The sequence below is a fragment of the Protomyctophum bolini genome (assembly GCF_963924005.1).
Source record: "Protomyctophum bolini genome assembly, chromosome: 2".
Lineage (NCBI taxonomy): Eukaryota > Metazoa > Chordata > Actinopteri > Myctophiformes > Myctophidae > Protomyctophum > Protomyctophum bolini.
Genome location: NC_137863.1, coordinates 5,438,326 through 5,463,723, shown reverse-complemented (window position 1 = coordinate 5,463,723; position 25,398 = coordinate 5,438,326). Strand labels below are relative to the sequence as shown.

At 43.7% G+C, this 25,398-nt stretch overlaps 1 protein-coding gene across 2 annotated transcripts in view; it reads right to left on the bottom strand.

Annotated features, from left to right (window-relative positions):
- LOC308323120 (IQ motif and SEC7 domain-containing protein 1-like) overlaps nt 1-25,398 on the bottom strand; it is a 192,027-nt gene that overhangs the window by 133,986 nt on the left and 32,643 nt on the right. For both annotated transcript variants that reach the window (XM_080774745.1, XM_080774746.1), the window contains exon 2: nt 16,968-16,997. In XM_080774745.1, the coding sequence (XP_080630871.1) occupies nt 16,968-16,997 (30 nt within the window). The remainder of the gene's footprint in view (nt 1-16,967; nt 16,998-25,398) is intronic.

Sequence of the window (25,398 nt, the reverse complement as noted above, 5' to 3'; positions counted from 1 at the left end):
GAAGCGAACGCAGCTCGTACATATTTGGGTTTTGGACATATAGCTGCTTTGGGGAATCCTTATATGGTTATGGCTGAGTCATGGTTACGTAATCACTCAGCTCCATATATGGGCACAAAAGCGGGACAGACAGACACACAGACATGATCTGCTAGGTCTCCTGCCCTTAGAGTATATATGAATAGAGATGGCATCCGAGTTCTCCTTCCATCCACTTGCATTAAGTTGCTCAAAAGCGCATGAAGCGATTTCACAAAGTGCATTCTGGGATGGATTTTCCCCAAACACATGAACGCACTGCCGCTGAACGTGCACGAACGTGCTGCCGTCGTGAACGTGCACAATGATAGTCAACGGACCAGCGTGTTCATGGGTTTGGGTCCACGCTGCAATACAAAAAATCGGCCACTATGTCCATTTCGCCTCAGGGTTTCCTCTGGGTGCCGTCTCTATTCATATATACTCTAAGCTCCTGCCCTATGGTCTTCATGGTTCCGCCATAATTAATTAAGGTTTTTCTCCAGTATGGATATACCGATGTCTCTTCAAACTACCCATGTCATTGAAACTCTTGTCACACTGTTTACAGTGGAATGGTCTTTCTCCAGTGTGGATACGCTGGTGCATCTTCAGATTACCTAACTGACTGAAACTCTTGTCACAGTGTTTACAGTGGTATGGTCTTTCTCCTGTGTGGGTACGCTGGTGCTTTGTCAGAGTATCGAACAAACTGAAACTCTTGTCACATTGTTTACAGAGGAAAGGTTTTTCTCCTGTGTGGATACGCTGGTGCATCTTCAGATTACCTAACTGGCTGAAACTCTTGTCACAGTGATAACAGCAGTAAGGTTTTTCTCCAGTATGGATACGCTGGTGCCTTGTCAGAGTAGCTAACACACTGAAACTCTTGTCACAGTGTTTACAGTGGTATGGTCTTTCTCCTGTGTGGGTACGCTGGTGCTTTGTCAGAGTATCCAACAAATTGAAACTCTTGTCACATTCTTTACAGAGGAAAGGTTTTTCTCCTGTGTGGATACGCTTGTGCCTTGTCAGATTAGCTAACTGACTGAAACTCTTGTCACAGTGTTTACAGAGGAAAGGTTTTTCTCCTGTGTGGATACGCTGGTGTAACTTCAGATAAGCTAACGAACTGAAACTCTTGTCACATTGCTTACAGTGGTATGGTCTTTCTCCTGTGTGGATACGCTCGTGTGATTTCAGATTAACTAAATGACTGAAACTCTTGTCACAGTGATAACAGCAGTAAGGTTTTTCTCCAGTATGGATACGCTGGTGTAACTTCAGATTAGCTAACACACTGCAACTCTTGTCACATTGTTTACAGTGGTATGGTCTTTCTCCTGTGTGGATACGCTGGTGCTTTGTCAGAGTATCCAACAAACTGAAACTCTTGTCACATTGCTTACAGTGGTATGGTTTTTCTCCTGTGTGGACACGCTGGTGCCTTGTCAGAGTACCTAACTCACTGAAACTCTTGTCACAGTGTTTACAGTGGTATGGTTTTTCTCCTGTGTGGACACGCTGGTGTGATGTCAGATTAACCATCTGATTGAAACTCTTGTCACAGTGTTTACAGAGGAAAGGTCTTTCTCCTGTGTGGATACGCTGGTGCTTTGTCAGAGTATCCAACACACTGAAGCTCTTGTCACATGTTTTACAGAGGAAAGGTTTTTCTCCTGTATGGACACGCTGGTGGACCGTCAGAGTCTGTAACCGCCGGAAGCTCTTGTCACATGTTTTACAGATGTGGATCTTCTTTCCTGAGTAGGTCATCCGATGTGTCTTTAATCCCCCCGGGAAAGTTAAGGTCTTGGTCGGCCGTTGATGCTCAGATCTTTGTTCATTTGCGTTGTCTTACCTCTGGCTGGTCACAGAGCTAAGGGGGATTTCTCCATTCATTGTTTGATGTCCATTCACAGTAGACGTCACCGTGGCTGCTCCTCGCGTTGTGATGGTGGAAGACCTGAGACGAAGGTGAAGGCGTATGACCACTAAAGAACAGAAGACAAGAGCTCTCTGCCTCTATATCCGTCTTCTACTCACTCTCTGACCTATGCTCTCCTTGCTCTCTCTGGGTGGTGCATGGGACATGTAGTCCGTCCGTCAGCTAGTCTGTCAACGTTAAAAAGTGGATTCCAAAAAGGATCTTACTCTTTATATATAGGCAGAGTCTAATGTTACACACAAGACAAACCATTGCCATGCACGCAAGCATATAGCAACCACAATTTGTGCAGGTGCCACGTCAGCCTGAAGAGAAATATTCATAATCTGTGGTTTTCAAAGAGGGTTCCCAGCTAAATTAGTTTAAACACAGTTTAACCCATTTTGGGAGGCAAAACCCTTTTGGTGTTTTAAACATTACTAGCCCTTACCCGTTGAGATATTACAATATTTAACTGTAGGAAAATAGCAGATCTACAAGCTCATAGGCCAAAATGGCGCACTACGAGCTTGTAGGTCAGCTATTTTTTTTTAATCGTAAAAATGTGGCGCAAATCTTTGAATATATATTCTTTCAAAGTGAATTTTTTAACTCTGGTCTAAATGGGTTAAACACTTTGAAAGCTTGTAGTCTGCTTATTTTTTAAATATTGTGAGTGTGCGTGCGTGTGTGTGTGTGTGTGTGTATTAGGGCTGTCAAATGATTACAAATATAATCAGATTAATCACTGCTTCAAAACATGCCTCAGATTAATCACTGCTGGTAAACATGCCTCAGATTAATCACTGCTGGTAAACATGCCTCAGATTAATCACTACTGGTAAACATGCCTCAGATTAATCACTGCTGGTAAACATGCCTTGTTGCAGGAATTATTAGTATGGAGGCAGGAATTGACACGGATCAGTTCGGCCAATCCGAGATCTTGTGCGGAGACGCGGTGCTGCTTCGTTGAAACAAAGCCAAAACCTTAACGTTACGGTTGTTCTCCAGCTCAGTGGCCTCGTGGTTAGACTAGTGTCCGCCCTGGGACTGGGAGGTCGGGCTTCCATCACCGGCCGGGTCATATCAAAGCCTGTGAAAAATGGGACCCAGTGCCTCCCTGCTTGGCACTCAGCATCAAGGGCTGGAGTGGGGGTAAGTCTCTGGGACATACTAGCGTCATGTTCAGATGTACAAGTACACCCTACTTGTACATCAAGCTGCCTCACGCTACAGAAAGAGGAAATAGGCTCCTGCCCTTAGAGTATAATGAATAGAGATGGCATCCGAGTTCTCCTTCCATCCACTTGCATTAAGTTGCTCAAAAGCGCATGAAGCGATTTCACTCCTTCTTCCGTGAAGGAAAAAAGTGCATTCTGGGATGGATTTTCCCTAAACACATGAACGCGCTGCCGCTGAACGTGCACGAACGCACACAAACGTGCTGCCGTCGTGAACGTGCACAATGATAGTCAACGGACCAGCGTGTTCATGGGTTTGGGTCCACGCTGCAATACAAAAATTCGGCCACTATGTCCATTTCGCCTCAGGGTTTCCTCTGGGTGCCGTCTCTATTCATATATACTCTAAGCTCCTGCCCTATGGTCTTCATGGTTCCGCCATGCTTAATTAAGGTTTTTCTCCAGTATGGATATACCGATGTCTCTTCAAACTACCCATGTCATTGAAACTCTTGTCACACTGTTTACAGTGGAATGGTCTTTCTCCAGTATGGATACGCTGGTGCCTTGTCAGAGCAGCTAACACACTGAAACTCTTGTCACATTGTTTACAGAGGAAAGGTTTTTCTCCTGTGTGGACACGCTGGTGTAACTTCAGACTAGCTAACCTACTGAAACTTTTGCCACATTGTTTACAGAGGAAAGGTTTTTCTCCTGTGTGGATACGCTGGTGTACCTTCAGATTACCTAACATACTGAAATTCTTGTCACATTGCTTACAGTGGAAAGGTTTTTCTCCTGTGTGGACACGCTGGTGTAACTTCAGAGATTCCATCACAATGAAACTCTTGTCACATTGCTTACAGTGATATGGTCTTTCTCCTGTGTGGATACGCTCATGTGATTTCAGAGTACCTAACAGTCTGAAACTCTTGTCACACAGTTTACAGAGGAAAGGTTTTTCTCCAGTATGGATACGCTGGTGGATCTTCAGATTATCTAACACACTGAAACTCTTGTCACATTGTTTACAGTGGTATGGTCTTTCTCCTGTGTGGATACGCTGGTGCTTTGTCAGAGTATCAGAGTCGCTGAAACTCTTGTCACAGTGTTTACAGTGGTATGGTTTTTCTCCTGTGTGGACACGCTGGTGTCTCTTCAGTTTAGATTTCTCTCCGAAACTCTTGTCACATTGCTTACAGAGGAAAGGCTTTTCTCCTGTGTGGATACGCTGGTGCTTTGTCAGAGTATCCAACACACTGAAGCTCTTGTCACATGTTTTACAGAGGAAAGGTTTTTCTCCTGTATGGACACGCTGGTGGACATTCAGAGTCTGTAACCGCCGGAAGCTCTTGTCACATGTTTTACAGATGTGGATCTTCTTTCCTGAGTAGGTCATCCGATGTGTCTTTAATCCCCCCGGGAAAGTTACGGTCTTGGTCGGCCGTTGATGCTCAGATCTTTGTTCGTTTGCGTTGTCTTGCCTCTGGCTGGTCACAGAGCTAAGGGGGATTTCTCCATTCATTGTTTGATGTCCAGTCACAGTAGACGTCACCGTGGCTGCTCCTCGCGTTGTGATGGTGGAAGACCTGAGACGAAGGTGAAGGCGTATGACCACTAAAGAACAGAAGACAAGAGCTCTCTGCCTCTATATATGTCTTCTACTCACTCTCTGACCTATGCTCTCCTTGCTCTCTCTGGGTGGTGCATGGGACATGTAGTCCGTCCGTCAGCTAGTCTGTCAACGTTAAAAAGTGGATTCCAAAAAGGATCTTACTCTTTATATAAAGGCAGAGTCTAATGTTACACACAAGACAAACCATTGCCATGCACGCAAGCATATAGCAACCACAATTTGTGCATCCAGGTGCCACGTCATCCTGAAGAGAAATTTTCATAATCTGTGCTTTTCAAACAGGGTTAGGATCGAAACACAGTTTAATCCATTTTGGGCGGGAACCACTTTTGGTGTTTTAAACATTACTAGCCCTTACCCGTTGTGAGATATTGCCCCCCCCCCCCTAATAAATTAATTATTAATTTATAATTTGTTAAGACCTCCATATTATTATGGTCTGTCTGACGGCGGCCAAATACATATATTTTTGGGGGTCGTTGATGTTAGAGAACCACTGACATAGAAACATGGGGTTTTTTAGAAGACATTTGTAGAATGGAACTTGGGTCTAAATGGGTTAACACCGTCTCCCTCTCATCAGCAGCCGATACTCACCATGGAGGCGGGCTCTATCCTGGCAAACATTCCTTTAACCCATTCTGACCCGAGATCAGATTCTAAAATTGTCTTCTAAATCCCGACAGTTTTCTGAAAAAGCTATGTTTCTATGTCAGTCGTTCTTCGATTAAAAAAAATAAATAGCAGACCTACAAGCTCATAGCGCAGTGAGTTTGTAGATCTGCTATTTTTCAATAGCTAAAGCATAACATAATGCTAACACCAAAAGGGGTTCCCACCCCAAAATGGGTTAATGTAGGAGGTCTACTGCTGCAACCAGACACTCAATCATATCAATATTGATGCAGACACAAGTTTTGACTCCAACGCCAACTCGCCTCGATCTGCCTGGCGATAGTCATCAAATAATCATCTGATTCCGTTGAATAATCCATACAGATCACTGTAGCTCACTGTTCAGTCCGTCAACGGATGTGGTGTGCCCTGTCTTGTGTATCCTACTATGAATTCATGGAATGTCCGTTTGTTTAGTCATAGACTTTGGACTGAAACTTCATTTAGTTTTAGTCACATTTTAGTCACATGGAAATGTCACATGAAAAGCAGATTCTGATTATCGCGATAATAACGTCGTCGTCAACATAATTTGGGCAACAATAATGGTCTTTATATGGTCCCACCCCGAGGCAACAGACAGCACACTGTGTGTTGAACCACCCCGAAGCAACAGACAGCACACTGTGTGTTGAACCACCCCGAGGCAACAGACAGCACACTGTGTGTTGAACCACCCCGAGGCAACAGACAGCACACTGTGTGTTGAACCACCCCGAGGCAACAGACAGCACACTGTGTGTTGAACCACCCCGAGGCAACAGACAGCACACTGTGTGTTGAACCACCCCGAGACAACAGACAGCATACTGTGTGTTGAACCACCCCGAGGCAACAGACAGCACACTGTGTGTTGAACCACCCCGAAGCAACAGACAGCACACTGTGTGTTGAACCACCCCGAGACAACAGACAGACAGCACACTGTGTGTTGAACCACCCCGAGACAACAGACAGCACACTGTGTGTTGAACCACCCCGAGGCAACAGACAGCACACTGTGTGTTGAACCACCCCGAAGCAACAGACAGCACACTGTGTGTTGAACCACCCCGAGACAACAGACAGACAGCACACTGTGTGTTGAACCACCCCGAGACAACAGACAGCACACTGTGTGTTGAACCACCCCGAGACAACAGACAGCACACTGTCTGTGTGTTGAACCACCCCGAGGCAACAGACAGCACACTGTGTGTTGAACCACGCCGAGACAACAGACACACACTGTGTGTTGAACCACCCCGAGACAACAGACAGCACACTGTGTGTTGAACCACCCCGAGACAACAGACAGCACACTGTGTGTTGAACCACCCCGAGACAACAGACAGCACACTGTGTGTTGAACCACCCCGAGGCAACAGACAGCACACTGTGTGTTGAACCACCCCGAGACAACAGACAGCACACTGTGTGTTGAACCACCCCGAGACAACAGACAGCACACTGTGTGTTGAACCACCTGAGACAACAGACAGCACACTGTGTGTTGAACCACCCCGAGACAACAGACAGCACACTGTGTGTTGAACCACCCCGAGACAACAGACAGACAGCACACTGTGTGTTGAACCTCCCCGAGGCAACAGACAGACAGCACACTGTGTGTTGAACCACCCCGAGACAACAGACAGCACACTGTGTGTTGAACCACCCCGAGACAACAGACAGCACACTGTGTGTTGAACCACCCCGAGACAACAGACAGCACACTGTCTGTGTGTTGAACCACCCCGAGACAACAGACAGCACACTGTGTGTTGAACCACCCCGAGACAACAGACAGCACACTGTGTGTTGAACCACCCCGAGACAACAGACAGCACACTGTGTGTTGAACCACCCCGAAGCAACAGACAGCACACTGTGTGTTGAACCACCCCGAGGCAACAGACAGCACACTGTGTGTTGAACCACCCCGAGACAACAGACACACACTGTGTGTTGAACCACCCCGAGACAACAGACAGCACACTGTGTGTTGAACCACCCCGAGACAACAGACAGCACACTGTGTGTTGAACCACCCCGAGACAACAGACACACACTGTGTGTTGAACCACCCCGAGACAACAGACAGCACACTGTGTGTTGAACCACCCCGAGACAACAGACAGCACACTGTGTGTTGAACCACCCCGAGGCAACAGACAGCACACTGTGTGTTGAACCACCCCGAGGCAACAGACAGCACACTGTGTGTTGAACCACCCCGAGGCAACAGACAGCACACTGTGTGTTGAACCACCCCGAAGCAACAGACACACACTGTGTGTTGAACCACCCCGAGACAACAGACAGCACACTGTGTGTTGAACCACCCCGAGACAACAGACACACACTGTGTGTTGAACCACCCCGAGGCAACAGACAGCACACTGTGTGTTGAACCACCCCGAGACAACAGACACACACTGTGTGTTGAACCACCCCGAGACAACAGACAGCACACTGTGTGTTGAACCACCCCGAGACAACAGACACACACTGTGTGTTGAACCACCCCGAAGCAACAGACAGCACACTGTGTGTTGAACCACCCCGAGACAACAGACAGCACACTGTGTGTTGAACCACCCCGAGACAACAGACAGCACACTGTGTGTTGAACCACCCCGAGACAACAGACAGCACACTGTGTGTTGAACCACCCCGAGACAACAGACAGCACACTGTGTGTTGAACCACCCCGAGACAACAGACAGCACACTGTGTGTTGAACCACCCAAAAGCAACAGACAGCACACTGTGTGTTGAACCACCCCGAGACAACAGACAGCACACTGTCTGTGTGTTGAACCACCCCGAGGTTAACAGACAGCACACTGTGTGTTGAACCACTAAATCATATTCTCAGCATATCGTCTTATTCTCTCCTGGAGAAACATTCCACTCAAGAGCAGATACACTCCAGTGACTTTGTTATTGTCTCTGTGACTTGCAGCTGTGACCTCCAGTGGGGTGAAGGAACTACAGTAAAGTAGTAAAGTTTAAAAAGAAACACCTCAAAAGTACGGTACAAAAGTATTTTGACCAAATTCTGGACGGGAACCCCTTTTGGTAAGCATTAAGCATCATGTTGTACTTTAGCTTTTGGAAAAATAGCAGATCTACAAGCTCAAGCTTGTAGATCTGCTATTTTTTGAAAAAGCCATGATATGTTGTATTCCACTACAAATAGGTGTAAACTTTCGTTACTAGTTACTTTGTACAGTTTGTAGATTTAGATTATTGTTATTATTATGAAACATACATTAACCAGTCCATCTGCTGTCTGGAAGAAACAACTAACTCCAAAATATGACATTTTCAGGAAACATCCAGGGGATGTCCAGTCGAAGCGATTTTTAATACTTTTCATTGGTCCAATAATCTTTTAACACAACACACAGACATAAAGGGTGCTAAATAGCAAGAATAAATAAACTCACAAATGGAGTTTGGTGGTTTATTCCCGGGAAAGCACCAAATTTGAAAATACTGTGAAAATATTTGTATACATTTCACACATTTGAAAACTTGTGAAATGGGACATTCTGCTTAATGAACACTTTCTACTCTTGGTACTTTAACACTTTTGATACCTATACCTTTGCACTTTTACTTAATTAAAATGACTTAGGTGTAACGGTGTATTTTCTACATTACAGCACAGATACTTTTACTTAAAACATGTGGTTACAGTTCTCCCATGAGAGCAGAAACACACGTCGTTTCCATGAAAAAGGCTCCGTTTGTGTGGTGTCATTCATCATGGAACAGGACGGCGGCTCGTTCGTTTCACATCATTTCTGTTAACGCGTTTAGACCTGGGAACCATTCTACAAAATGTCTTCTTCTGAATCACGACAGACCCTGACAAACAGACCCATGTTTCTCTGTCAGTCGTTCTGAATCACGACAGACCCTGACAGACAGACCCATGTTTCTCTGTCAGTCGTTCTGAATCACGACAGACCCTGACAGACAGACCCATGTTTCTCTGTCAGTCGTTCTAAGAAGATTGTCATGTCAAGGACCCCCAGAAATATATGTAATTGGCCACCGACCCCCATCTGAAAATATGTTCACTCTGAAAGAATATATTCAAACATTTGGGCCACATTTTCAAAATTTCAAAAAATAGCAGATCTACAAGCTCATAGTGCGGCACAAGCTCATAGTGCGGCACTCGGTGCCGCGCTATGAGCTTGTAGATCTGCTATTTTTCCAATAGCTAAAGCATAACGTAATGCTTTAAAACACCAAAAAGGGGGGTTTTTCCCGTCCAGAATGGATTAATGTTTGCAAATGTATTCCTTTTCTTTCTCTCTCTCTGCCGTCGCCCCGGTGGTTTGTTCTGCCTGGCTTCACACGCTGCTGCGTTGTTGAATCTCCTGCTGTTTATTTCATAGCAATTTAACCCATTCTGAACGGGAACCCATTTTGGTGTCAGCATCATGTTATGCTTTAGCTATTGAAAAATAGCAGATCTACAAGCTCATAGCGCGCCACCGAGTGGCGCGCTACGAGCTTGTAGGTCTGCTATTTTTGAAAAATCGAAGAATGACTGACATTTTTAGAATCTGATCTCAGGTCAGAATGGGTTCATCAGACCAGTGTGTGTCCAGTGGAAACCTCGTATGAATCTGATCTCAGGTCAGAATGGGTTAATGAGAGCCCCGAGTGAAGGAATTCTAATTCAGTTTGTTATCCCACGTTGTTTTGGTGGAGGTGGAATATCAACCGGGGGGAGGAGGAGTAACAGCAGAGAGAGAGAGATGACCTGCAGTTTGAATAGTTTAGTAACCGTGAGGCCTTTCATCGGTGGAGAAACACTATACTGGTACTCAAGTGCTGCACTAGAGTTTGATGTTTCCGTTCATTAATTATATTTGGGGGTTTTTTAACCCAGTTTCTCCCCGATCTAGTCGTTATGCAAATCAATTCCTTCCCCACGCGCATTTGTGCGTTGTCACTGCTGTTGTATGTTACTGACTCACATGCTAGTGAGGAGCCCCCACCGGGAGGACATACTGTTGTATCCTATACTGACTCACCTGTCAGTGAGGAGCCCCCACCGGGAGGACATACTGTTGTATCCTATACTGACTCACCTGTCAGTGAGGAGCCCCCACCGGGAGGACACACTGTTGTATCCTAATGACTCACCTGCCAGTGAGGAGCCCCTACCGGGAGGACATACTGTTGTATCCTATACTGACTCACCTGCCAGTGAGGAGCCCCCACCGGGAGGACACACTGTTGTATCCTAATGACTCACCTGCCAGTGAGGAGCCCCCACCGGGAGGACATACTGTTGTGTACTTCTTCCGTCACTGTGAGTATATTCAGTATATTCATATTGAGTATCAGTATAACAAATTGCAATTCTAAACAGCCTATTTTTCTCTTTGAAGGAACCACAAAGGAATAATTTCGGTGAACGATGACCTACTCGATAGAATACTCCAGTTCTGTGAAGCCTTTGATTGTGAAGTTTTGGAATCCAAGGTTACTACTTTGCGGTACTACGGAGTGCCAGTTCCTACATTAGTTTCAACAAACACCATCGCATCTAATTGGCTGCATCTGTTCTTCTCAGGTAAAGTGTGTAATTTAATGTCTATACACAAGCTGTGAAGGCCTAGTGCGCGCGCGTGTGCGTGTGTGTGTGTGTGTGTGTGTGTGTGTGTGTGTGTGTGTGTGTGTGCGTGTGTGTGTGTGCGTGTGTGTGTGCGGCCTGGCTGGTCTTCTGAAGGCCGTTTTCTGCCAGCTGACATAACATATTGTCGCTGTTGGGCAAATACCTTGAATGTCCATATTTCAACAAAAAAGATAATCACTGTTTTTGCCCGGGAATTCTTATATGGCAGATTTTACTGTGAAAAGCCTTCCGTAAAACTGCCTAAATCCTGACAGTTTTCTGAAAAACCCTAAGTTTCTATGTCAGTTGTCCTCAAACATTTTCATGTCAAGGACCCCCAAAAAATATATGTAATTGGCCACCGACCCCCATCTGAAAATATGTTATTCCAGGAACCCCTCAGAAGCAAAGATTTGAGTTAGAAACGTTGGCTCTGAAATAATATATTATTCAAAGATTCGCGCCACATTTTTCAATAGCTAAAGCATAACATAATGCTTGAAACACCAAAAGGGGTTCGTGCCCAAAATGGGTAAAGGCAGATGCTGAACCCAAAACAAAATAAGGATCAAAGCCAGTGTACTTTATAGCTCTCTGAAGTTCCCCGGGGACCCCCACACGGAGTTGCACCACTCACTTCACACGGGTGTGATTTTTAAAGGAACTATAACTCCTGCACATATAGCTCTCAAGTACAAAATTTGATAGAGCAACTTTGACTTGTAGTGGAGTAATATTTGACCAGGAGTATCTGTAGCCTATACCTATATTGACTCAGGTACTGGGGTTGAGTATTTTGTCCACCATCGCCTCACTCAGATGCAGCCAAAGCTGAGCCTGAAAGCTCTGTCAACACGAGGGTGTAATTAACCCATTCTGACCTGAGATCAGATTCATACGAGGTTTCCACTGGACACACACTGGTCTGATTATAACCCATTCTGACCTGAGATCAGATTCTAAAAATGTAAGTCGTTCTTCGATTTTTCAAAAATAGCAGACCTACAAGCTCGTAGCGCGCCACCGAGTGGCGCGCTACGAGCTTGTAGATCTGCTATTTTTCAATAGCTAAAGCATAACATGATGCTAAACACCAAAATGGGTTCCCGGTCAGAACGGGTTAAGTCCTCCTTCATACACTGATGCAATGAGATCTGCTTCTCTCCGCCTTCGACTTCACTCAATTAAAATCTACTCTCCCACCGAACCTGTGTGCCGCCAATGCAACACAAATAGCTCCACATCTCTGCTAATGTACCCTGTATCGTACCATCATATATATACAGCACAGCAGCTCCACATCTCTGCTAATGTACCCTGTATCGTACCATCATTATATACAGCACAGCAGCTCCACATCTCTGCTAATGTACCCTGTATCGTACAATCATATATATACAGCATAGCAGCTCCACATCTCTGCTAATGTACCCTGTATCGTACCATCATTATATACAGCATAGCAGCTCCACATCTCTGCTAATGTACCCTGTACCGTACCATCATTATATACAGCATAGCAGCTCCACATCTCTGCTAATGTACCCTGTATCGTACCATCATTATATACAGCATAGCAGCTCCACATCTCTGCTAATGTACCCTGTATCGTACCATCATTATATACAGCATAGCAGCTCCACATCTCTGCTAATGTACCCTGTATCGTACCATCATTATATACAGCATAGCAGCTCCACATCTCTGCTAATGTACCCTGTATCGTACCATCATTATATACAGCAGAGCTCCACATCTCTGCTAATGTACCCTGTATCGTACCATCATTATATACAGCATAGCAGCTCCACATCTCTGCTAATGTACCCTGTATCGTACCATCATTATATACAGCACAGCAGCTCCACATCTCTGCTAATGTACCCTGTATCGTACCATCATATATATATAGCATAGCAGGGGGCCAGGGGCAGACATTTTGTGGTGCTACAGGTATATAGAGATTTCTTTTTCAAAATTGTTTTAAGCCTGGAACCAAAAGCCACCTGGGCTGCTAGTGAATCATGACCATAACATATTTGATTATTATTATGATATACCGTATTTAATATTAAATGCCCTTTTATTTGCGTTTTTCAAATGTTTTGACACACAATCAAGTTATTTTACAATGACCACTGCATGTAACATTCAAGTACATTATGTGATGTACATTTATGTGGTTCATATTTAGCTATTTATGTTTTAACTTTTTAGTCACATCTATGTTGTATTGTTTTAACAGTTTTCTGTGGTCTCTACTTTTGAGGTCTACACATGATGCTGTTTTGAGGTCAAACTGGGTCAAACGCTTGTACAACCGTGCTATAAAAAAAAGGTGACTCTTACAAATATCTTCACATGAGAAAGTGACAATCTACGAGCTTACAGTAGATACGCTGTTTTCTATTCAAAACAGGCAGGATTCATGCGGTTAAATTGCAATTATTCAGTCATTAACTGAAACCTTTATGTATTCTCGACAAAGCATTGAGGTTCAGCCTCATTCGCAGGGCTGTCGAGATCACATGCACAAAATCAAGATTTTGCCATTGACAATGAACGGAGAAATGACGTCAGAATTCCGCTAAATATGACGTAAAACAAAACATTGACATTGAAAGGAAAACTTACGTCATATATGTAAACGAGAAAATCAGCTATAACCAATCACAGGCAATCACAGACATTCGGATTGGCCAGTATGAGATGATTCATGATGATGTATGATGATAAGAGCTGATAATTCCGCTGAATATGACGTAAGTTAAACATCAAAACATAATTAAACGCCACTGACATTGAAGGGAAAACTTACGTCATATGTAAATGAGCAAATCGGCTAAACAATAACATAAATTGATTTACGATGACAAGAGCGGCGCTCATTTCACACGGGTGTGATTTTTCTTTACATTTTGACATTTAAAAGTTAAATAGGCTTGTATGTATTTAACCCATTTTGGGGCGGGAACCCCTTTTGGTGTTTTAAACATTAAGTTATAATTTAGCTATTGCAAAATAGCAGATCTACAAGCTCATAGCGCGGCACCGAGTGCCGCGCTATGAGCTTGTAGGTCTGCTATTTTTGAAAAATTGTGAAAATGTGCCTCAAATCTTTGAATATATATTCTTTCAGAGTTTCAGTTTTTAACTCAAATCTTTGCTTCTGGGGGGGGGGGGGGGCAGGGGCAATTACAGATAACTTTTGGGGTACTCGACATGAAATATTGAGAACCACTGATATAGAAACATGAGTTCTTTTTCAGATTTATTTTTATTTCGACGTCAGGCCTAAAATGGGTGAATTTGGTGTGACCAGAAGCAAGGATTAAACCTAGGAATGGTCACAGATGAACGGTTTATACCAGGGCTGGCCCCTCGTCTGTCAGCACTTCTACCACCAGCTCCAAACATGTTGCCTCGCCAGCCGTTTCTGAGCTCGTGGATCTGCACTTTTTTATTTTTCTATACTTCTGAACTCGAATCCTGAAAGGTTTTTTTTTGGACATAATGAGGTTTTCCACACGGCGGCAGAGACCTGTTGTTTCTTAACACATTTAGACCCGAGGCTTCTTCTTTTCTGAAAAACCTATGTCCTAGGTCCTTGACATGGAAAAGGTAGCACCACTTGACATACAGTAGAATGTCATGCCGTTGCTACCGTTTTCATGTCAAGGATCCCCAGAAGTATCTGTATTTGGCCGCGGACCCCCATCTGAAAATATGTCGTTCCAGGGACCTCCGAGAACCAAAGGTATACGAGTTAAAAACATTCACTGTGAAAGAATATAATATTCAAAGATTTCTGCCGCAGTTTTACGATTTTTCAAAAAATAGCAGATGTATAAGCTCATAGCACAGCACCGAGTGCCGTGTTACGAGCTTGTAGATCTGCTACAGCTGAAGTTCAAAATAATGATTAAAGTGTTTTTAAACGCTATAAGGTGTGACACCGTCCTAAATGGGTTAAATGGCATGCGGCGTGTTTAACCCATTCTGACCTGAGATCAGATTCATACGAGGTTTCCACTGGACACACACTGGTCTGATGAACCCATTCTGACCTGAGATCAGATTTAAAAAAATGTCAGTCGTTCTTCGATTTTTCAAAAATAGCAGACCTACAAGCTCGTAGCGCGCCACTCGGTGGCGCGCTATGAGCTTGTAGATCTGCTATTTTTCAATAGCTAAAGCATGACATGATGCCAACACCAAAATGGGTTCCCGTTCAGAATGGGTTAAATCTGCAGCTCAGTTTCACAGTTAATTATGTGGATATGCGAGTCGTCATTATTTTTACAATTTCTAAAGCCTTTGTTCTGTTCTGCCCTGTGTGGCCTTTTGCAATTCTCTGTTCTGGAGCAATCTAGTCGTGATAGTGCACTGTCTACAGTTCTACACCGACCGCCGCAGCTGTCTAAATATGCACGGAATCTGTGTTAACAGTTCTACTGCGTAACCCGCGTTCCCCGCTTAATCCAATATTCTACGCTGCATAGATTGTCTTATTACAGTACCTTTGGAACATACGCCAAAGTATTTGCAGCTTTGAACCATGAAAAGCCGGCAAAAAAATTGTCTGATGGTTTGTTGTTGAAGAGAAAAACAGGCCGCCATTACAATGCGAAAAGGCAACAGCCTCCACAGCATGTTGTAGTCCAAACAAACGGCCCGTCCACTAATTGGGCTCATTTTCCCAGAAGCCCTAGCAGCAGCCCAGAGCGGTTTCGTCATCATAACGCGACGGCCTCGTCACCAGGTCCGGGACAAATCCGCTCTTTCTTTTTAATTAATTTAAAAACGGCGAATTAAAGTAACACATTAAACAAATAGCGGGTTTAGCGTATTAATACTAAAGTGTTGTTGAGTCATGGTCTTTAATTGAATATGATTTTCATTTCGTTTTAAGCTATATTTTAGTCATCTGAAAAAAGTCTTAGTTTTGGTCAAATAAATCTACAGTTGATTTGTGTCGACAAAAACAAAATGCATGTTGGCCCCCGAGGGCCTTGATGGTGTCGAAATGGCTGAATTTATACACTTGGATGCTGAAAATAGCCGAACTACAAGCCCACAACGCGTTGCAGCGTCTGTCTGTGTGTCTGTGTGTCTGTGTGTCTGTGTGTCTGTGTGTCTGTGTGTCTGTGTGTGTGTGTGTGTGTCTGTCTGTCTGTCTGTCTGTCTGTCTGTCTGTCTGTCTGTCTGTCTGTGTGTGTGTGTGTGTCTGTGTGTGTGTGTCTTGCTCAAGGGCACTTCGACACTAAGGCAGGGGGGGGATGGAACCAGGAACCTTCCGTTTCCCAACGTGTCTATTTGACAGATTCAGACACGATGCAGAGACACTGCAGAGAGAGAATCAATCCTCAGGGCTCAGCTAGAGGCCAACCTGCAGGCTGTATTATATCCTTGACAGATAAGGTACGTTCCCTTTGTACCTCCCCATGCAAACGAGAACAGCAGCACCGCGTCTGCTGGCTGAGACGTGGCCGTGAGTGAGTTGTTTTTCAACAACATCGTCAAAGAACGCCAACAATGTGTATTTGGGGGCCGTATATTTGGCCCCCGCCATCTGAAATTACTTTGTGCCAGAAGGCCGCCATAAGCGATGATTTGAGTTGTTAAAAATGTGTCAACAGTTTGGCCAATACAAAACCTTGGACACAGAATGTTAAGAGTTTTGCTAGATGTTTCTAAAATAGCCATAGATAGACGAGCTAGTTTCAAATAGACAAAGTACAAGATAGGGGTTGGTTTAGCTTTAGCTGTTCCTCATTTTGCTGGGGACCCCATAGGGCCTGGGACCCCCTGGGACCCCCTCAGGTCCTCCATGATAAAGGACCACATTTTGAGAAGCGTATACTGTGCAGTGCACGGGGAGAGAAGATGAACACATACCTGACCCCTCTGGAGCCGTCCCCGTCACACCTGAGAAGGAGAGAGAAAATAGAGAGATTGATCAGGAGGCGTGCGTGAGACTCCTCTGACTAACGACAAACATTGCAAAATCTCTGAATGCTACAGTCTGGAACCACCTGCCTCCAGAGAGACCAGAAACTAAGCTGTCATATCCATTCATATGATCATACATCTTAAATAACATATTTTTGAATTTGCAGCAAAGCTGTAACTGATGCACATTAGGGCAAATAAATAGTGCCTGGAAAGATGAAACGAAATGGAAGCGGGCGGGTGGGAGGGAGGGAGGGAGGGAGGAGAGACATACGCTTCACTCCGGGGTGGTTTTCAGAGCTTCCTTAAATCTGTACAGACTGTATGACGGAAGCGTTTAAACATTGTGGAAGGTACCTTAAAGTAGGGGTGGGACGATATATATACATCGCTGCGATATATAATACATAGATGTTTTTCTTCTGTATCGTCCTCCCAATATTGTGTCCTTCAAACGCGTATTTGATTTTGATTTGATTTGATTATATTTATTTTGAAACCTTCAGGTAAGACAGTCAAATAAGAAAAAAGAAAAACAATATATATGTAACCACAATGCATGTATATTTCTTTTTTTGAATGAAATAAGAAAAATTATAATGACAACAATGTGATCATAGGTCTTGCACCTGAAGTTCAAAAAGGAGTAGGAAGAAGTAAAAACGTATTTACTCCTACCCCCATCAGTAATTGCAATAAACATATAATCCAAATGTAACAGCATCCATACATACATACACACGTACATGTGTCCATGTGTATGTAAGAACAATAAATGAGAAATCAAGTATAATAATTAAGAAATCAAAAGGTGTTAAAAAGGTATTAAAAGGTATTAAAAGGTTTTTAACAGAACAATCCACTCCAGTGAGCCATGGCAGGTTATTTTCTCTCCCTCTGAGTTCTGAGGCTTTTCAGGTGCAATATGAATAAAATACTGCTGGTGTCACTGTTGAGGGATTTTACTAGGCATGTGAATCTCGTCTCATCTCACGATTCGATACGCATCTCGATGCACTGCCAGCGATACGATACATTAGAGATACATGGAATCCCCTGGCGATACGATGCGATACGATTCTCCCTCTTCCCGATGCGATGCGATGCGATAACCATTTAGTTCAAATCAATGCGATACGATGCGATTCACCCCTCTACCGATACGATGCGATTTGATGGCGATTCATCACAATAGAAAGGATTTATATTAAAGCTCTATTAATTTCCCAAAACATGTAAAAATGCATTACATTTAAATTCAAAGCAATTTATTGTTTTACTGTAGGTTAGTATTATAGCTCTGCATCTCAAACAACCCAACTTATAGAATTATGTAAGTAAACAAAGGGTCTGCTCTCTGCTGGTTATTGTGGAATTGTTAGATTACTAATAATCATAGGCTATAGTATAATAATTATATCTCAAAGGTCAATTTGAGGTTGAGTATAGAGGGTTCAAGAGATTAAAATGTAATAGCCTATGTAATAGCTCAATTAATGTTACCAACATATAAATAGAAAAGAAACAAATAAACAAAACAAAAATGACAGGTACACTCGTAGTGCTGTCAAACAAGTAGTTTAATCTGCAACACAGTTTTATAATATAATTGCCTATGTATAGTGGGGGTCCCTGCTTGATCTCTCACTCTCAGCTAAGTGGTCCTTGGCTTGACCTAAAAAACATTGAAGACCCTGGCCTGCATGTATTATTAACGTTATAAATACATAGCAGATGTACAAGCTCACAACGCGTCTCATCCACGCCCCGCTGTGAGCTTGTGGATCTGCAATTTTAGGCGTGCGACACCGTCTTGCTGCAGAATATAAATAAGGCTTCTATCTCAGAGAATAGCAGGGGAAAGCTGGACAGTGGAAAGTTGTGGAACGGTTGTAAACGACTTTAAACGCAAGCAGTACACCCATGAGCTGTGGCGTTGTTGTTGTTGTACACGTGTGTGCAGACTGCAGAAGCTTTCCTTAATTATAAATTGATGATCGCGAGTCGCGACGCAGATTCGCGTCGGAGAATCAGCTAGAACAGCTGTGGAGTGTGGATCCTTAGCAGCACGCAGCGCTACAGTGAAAAGTCAACTGATCGACGGACAGCTATTTTATAAAGCTAAAGGTTGTGCTTCCTTTGTGCGTGGGGCTCACTTCTGTTCGTCGCGGGTGCTCTTTATAGTCAACTCAACGTGTCTACTCTGCACCGTCGTATGGTAGCTTCTGTAACTCTGTTCATTGACTGCGTGCTCGCAGCGCACAGCCGCACACTGTGCGGAGCTGGCTGCGAGAGACCTTTTTTTTCCTTCCTTTTCTGATGGTACGTTCAATGCGCCTCGGAAACACAGGATAGGGTGAAATTTACCATGAAAAAACAGTGCAACCACGGATTTTACCGATGAAAGCACTCCGCGAACGATCCATCGAGATTTCACCCGTCAATTCTACCGATACACAGTGAATGAACCGATTCACTCGCATCGCACACGTCATAATCGATGTATCGATACGTATCGATTATTTTCCACATGCCTAGATTTTACCTGTCAATCACCGCCCCTGCTTCCTCATGAGACCTTTAACCCATTTTGGGTGGGAACCCCTTTTGGTGTTGGCATTACGTTATGCTTTAGCTATTGAAAAATAGCAGATCTACAAGCCCGTAGCATGAGTGGCGCGCTACGAGCTTGTAGGTCTGCTATGTTTGAAAAACCGAAGAACGACTGACATAGAAACATAGCTTTTTCAGAAAACTGTCAGGATGTAGAAGACATTTTTAGAATCTGATCTCAGGTCATAATTAGCATGTTTTCATGCTAATTAGGTCTGCATTTTGACTCAGGTAAGTTTTTGGAAACAGGATTCTTGCTACTTTTACTTCAGCGAGTATGGAGGCCCCGCTCCGCATACCGAGTACCAACTAGAGTGTTTAGTGTGCGTTGACAGACTCCTTAGTGCTGGTCAGAATGTTTAGTGTGCGTCAAAGTCATGATTGTGCATTTCCTGAGTTTATGAGTGGGTCGAAGATGAACATTGTTTGACATGGTCAGCATTTTGCGCGAGCACACACACACACACACACACACACACACACAGAGCTGCCAATAAAAAAATACAAACTGTCATCTTAGCTTTTCTTTCTGCAGGGGAAACCAGTGAGGACTATTAAGTGAGGCACGGGTCCCCTAGGGCAGTAGTTTTAAAACCTTTTCAAGTCAAGGACGCCCATATTTACACTAATTAGCCCGCGGACCCCCATTTGAACAGATATGCCAAAGACAAGATTTTTACGGCTCTAGCAGTGATTCTCAACCTGTTTAATTTTGACGAGCCCCAGTTTGACATGCATTAGTCTACGGAACCCCCATTTAATGGCATTTCTATCTCTGGGAACCTCAATTTATATTGTAAAATCAATGTTAAATTAACTCTGAGAAGTGTACAAATGCAACCAAATGGACCCGTCCATTTGTACGCTCTCAGAGTTACAGAACCATATGGATCAATTTGGTTACATTCCACCATTTAGCTAGGGACCCCCTGGAACTCCCTCAAGGACCCCTGGGGGTCCCCGGCCCCCCCTTTGGGAACCACTGCCCTAGGGGGTCCTCTGAGTCACTGCACATCTCTGTGTGATACAAATATTGGTTTATTAACCCATTCTGGGCGGGAACCCCTTTTGGCGTTTTAACTAAGCATTATGTATTGTATTGAAAAATAGCAGACCGCGCTATTTTTTGAAAAATCGTGAAAATGTGCCTCAAATCTTTGAATATATATTCTTTCAGAAGTCTTATTGTTATTATTTTTTTTACGTCAGGCCTGAATGGCCTTGGGTCTAAATCCTCCTAGCAGAACTTATATTGAACTGGACTTTCCTGTGATATTTTCAATCAAATCAAATCAATGATTACTATCACAATAGAGCTGTTTAACACCGTTACTGAACAAACACGATCATCACCACAAACACATGATTATTACAGAACAAACACTATAGTATGTAATTACTCCATTATGAAGCTATTTAACACTATATCACTTACAAATGTGTGTACAAAAAGGTACTGAATGGACCCGTCGTATGATTAGAGTATTAACGAGTATCTCTCACACAGTAAATGGCAAGCTGAAATGAGGCCGGTTCTGTGGTGATGTAACCTTGGGCAGAGATAGGTAGGTGGCTGGCCACACATTCTGGGTTCTGTAATAACAGCAGATGGTTGCGGCTTCGCCACAGCTGTGAAAGAATGCCATTTGAAATGCCAGCAGTGTCAGAGCCGGGCCAAGAATGCACGCTCCGCTCAGAGACAATAAACTGTGCCCTGGATCCCTGCAAAGAGCAGAGAACAGGGCAACCTTGTCCCTGACTGAGCATAGAAACCTCGTATATCCATGTTCACAGTCGCACACACACACACACACACACACACACACACACACAAGCTTGTAGTCTACACATATTGCCGCATTTCCGAAAGACAAGAGTTCTTTGGCCCTCCACCTATACGTACGTCGCACTGCCGATCCGCCTGTAAATGTCATGTTGTTATTTGACGGACCAACCACAGCCGAGGCGAGCATAATTACCGTGCGACCGGGGCGTTGCTACTTGCTATAGGCTATCACCGATCTCTTTCTGAATGAATAATAACATTAACACATTTAGTACCGGAACTGCATCAAAATAAAGGCGCTGCTTGCGCCAGAGTAATCGCCAGAGTAGTGATCGCTTCTATTTTGAAAGCCATGAACCGGAAATACTTTCTTAAAAAAGTTGACTGACAAAGTGCCATCACAATCTCCGATCATCTTAATATATTTATATACGCTCCAAAAAGAGTTCATATTTTGCGGGAGAGACGGATGAGGAGCAGAAACACAGCGCCAGCATATCGATCCATTCATCACCACGGAGAGCGCCCTGGATCAGGAGATACGAGTCATTCTTTCCGCCGCGCTAACATGGGATTCAATGACAAGCTAATAGTTTCACAGAGCGTTAGCATACGGCAAGCGAAAAGCCAAAAAAAAAAGAAGTAATTATTCTGAATATTATTATCTCGCCCCGCGTCGTTTGGACGTCGCTAGGAGGTCCACAGACGTCTAAGGCACCTCTCGGTTCCAATCCTTATGACGTTTCAGGACGTATTATGTACAAAATGTGATTAAAAAGAAAATCACACCCGTGTGAACCGAGTGGTGCAACTCCCCTCTCTTCCTCTCTCCCCCCCTCCTCCTCTCTCTCTCTCTCTCTCTCTCTATCTCATTAGCAGGCTACAGTGCAGCACTACCTCTCTCTCTCTCTGTTTCTGGCACAACAGCGCCCCTACTGGTACTAATAGTCATACTGGTGCTCATAGTCACATAGGTGGGTTAACGTCACATAGGTGAACACATACAGGTAGGTGAACACGGACATTGCTGTTCCTTGGAGTGGTTGCATCACTCAAAAAAACAAGTTATTTTTTTGTGTGTCAATTATCTAATGTGATCCTGGGCTCTACACACCCTCCGCCAACCTGGGGAGAGCAACGGACTTGAACTCATGCTTCCTTCATGCCTGAGTGTCCAAGTTGCTCCTTTACACCTGACAGGGGGTAGTTTCCCTGGTTGGTCGTAGCGCGTGGAAGGAACACGTTGTTCCAACCAGTTCCTTTCCCCTCCATCAGGCGCCCCGGCTGGCCAGGGGGAGGCAGTATAGAGACCAGGATTACTGCATGTTTTTGTGAGGGTACCTACCCTATAGGGGACACGGGGAGAACATGCAAACTCCACACAGAATTTAAAAAAAACAAGTTGTGATCGGCAGGGAGCGCCATTGGGGGAACAAGCCGTCCATAGCCGTAAATGAGTTAACTCTTGCCAGAGCAGATAATCGTTTCGTTCCCTCAGTGCCGGTATAGTTTCCCGGTGTCGGAAACGTCGGCCGACGTGTTAGTTTGTTATGCTCCGTTGAACATCTCGTCCCATCCTCAGGGAAGAGCAACGATACAGGAGTGCAGCTAAACGATTAGATAGCTCTATGTTGTGATATAAATCATTAGATAGCTCTATGTTGTGATATAAATCATTGCTGTAAAGTGTTTGCTGTGTACCAGGGGGGGGTGGGGGGTCTCCCTGTCTCTCCAAATCTTTGAAAAAAGCGAAGAACGAATTCCCATTTATCAGCTTAACCCATTTAGACCTGAGGACGATTCTACGAATGTCTTCTAAATCCTGACAGTTTTCTGAAAAACCTTCTGTTTCTATGTCAGTTGGTGCTCAACCTTTTTCACGTCAAGGACCCCCAGAATTATCTGTATTTGGCCGCCGACCCCCATCTGAAAATATGTAGTTCCAGGGACCCCCCCCAGAAGCAAAGATGTGGGTTAAAAACGTTCGCTCTGAAAGAATATATATATTCAAAGATTTGTGCCGCATTTTCACGATTTTTCAAAAAAAAAAAAAAGAATCCAATAGCTAAAGTATAACATAATGCTTTTAAAAACACCAAAAGGGGTTCACTTCACGTCCTGAATTGGTTAAATTGCAGTGTTCCATTTCCAATTGCGTCTGTTCATTTATTTGTGCCATCACTTCCAGTTGGCAATTTCTTCTTCTTGTTTATGGTGTATTCTGAGTGAGTTATCTCCCCTGACTGGAGCCATGTTCTGTTTATCAGGAGTGACACTGACATGGGACTCCTCTGCTACCGAACAAACACTATCAATTATTACGTACTATTATCACAGTATAGTTCTGTACACTCATTTCAACAAAGGAATATCACTTCTTCCCTACCGTACATGTCTCATGTCGATTCACTAAATTGCTTTTTCCACCACTGGTAAATGAGTTATGACACTGGAGTGCATTATTATACATGCTGTAATTATGAACCAGAATAATTAACAACCACGACTGGATAATAAGTGGTACTTGTCATTTCATCATGACCGAAGGCAAACCAAATGTAATTACGTGACAGAACAGTAGTAATAATGTGAGACCTTGAAGCACCGAGCTTTGAAGAAACCAGGGATATTAACCCATTTAGAACTGAGGACGATTCTATTCAAATTAATGTCTTCTAAATCCTGACAGTTTTCTAAAAAAAAACCCCTATGTTTCTGTCAGTCGTTCTCAAACATTTTCATGTCAAGAACCCCTAGAATTATATGTAATTGGCCAGGCCGCAGACCCCCAACTGAAAATGTGTTGTTCCAGGGACCCTCCCAGAAGCAAATATTTGAGTTAAAAACGTTCGCTCTGAAAGAATATACTGAATTTACCGATTTTTTGAAAATAGCAGACCTGCAAGCTCGTAGCGCAACACTCGGTGGCGCGCTATGAGCTTGTAGATCTGCTATTTTTCAATAGCTAAAGTATAACAAAAGGGGTTCCTGCCCCAAAATGGGTTAAAGCTGGGTCTCTCAAATTGGGCGCTGTGTGGCATATCCTAGGTTGTCGTGACAGCAGTGCAGACAGAGGTGCCACAGAATAGAGGGGTATGCGCATGCATAAAGTCAGTGACAAAGTGAGTTTAACATCGTTTAACGTAGTTTAATACAATCAGATACTGTAGGCGTTCCCGCATTACTTTCAGATATGATGATAAAGTCACGTGCTATACTTTAATAATATATTACGGATTCCATCAAAGTTTCCCCCGAGCTAAAAAGCTTTGAGCCGCTTTAACTTCTTAATGATTGGTAACACACAATGATTTTCCACGGTTTAAAGAAAACAAAATGCCATGAGATTCATCTTTAAAGTTATATAATATCGTCAAATTTTGCAAATCATTCGGTGGCCCACTTACAATATCCCCACAGCCCATGACTGGGACCACAGTTAATGATTACAATTTACAATTTAGGCATTTATCAGACGGTCTTAATCCAGAGAGACTTACATTAAGCAAGAACAAAAAGCATGGCAATAAGTTATCAAGTTATCATGAAACATGCGTGAGCTAAGAACATAACAGTGGAATACATCTATATAATGAAACTATATAAACTGTACATATATACTATATAGATATATAAGTATACTATAAAGTGCTATGACTACATAAAAAGCATTCTAGTGCTGTCCACGTATAACATGCTATATAAGCCTGTATAAAATGCTATCTAAGTCTACATAATGTGTTATCTAAGGGGCTAGGGTAAGTGCTACGGGCCATGATGGAGTCTACATAGAGTGCTATCCAAGGGGCTAGGGTAAGTGCTACAGGCCATGATGGAGTCTACATAGAGTGCTATCCAAGGGGCTAGGGTAAGTGCTACGGGCCATGATGGGAGTCTACATAGAGTTCTATCCAAGGGTGCTACGGGCCATGATGGGAGTCCGAAGAGGTGGGTTTTCAGACTACGGCGGACGATGGA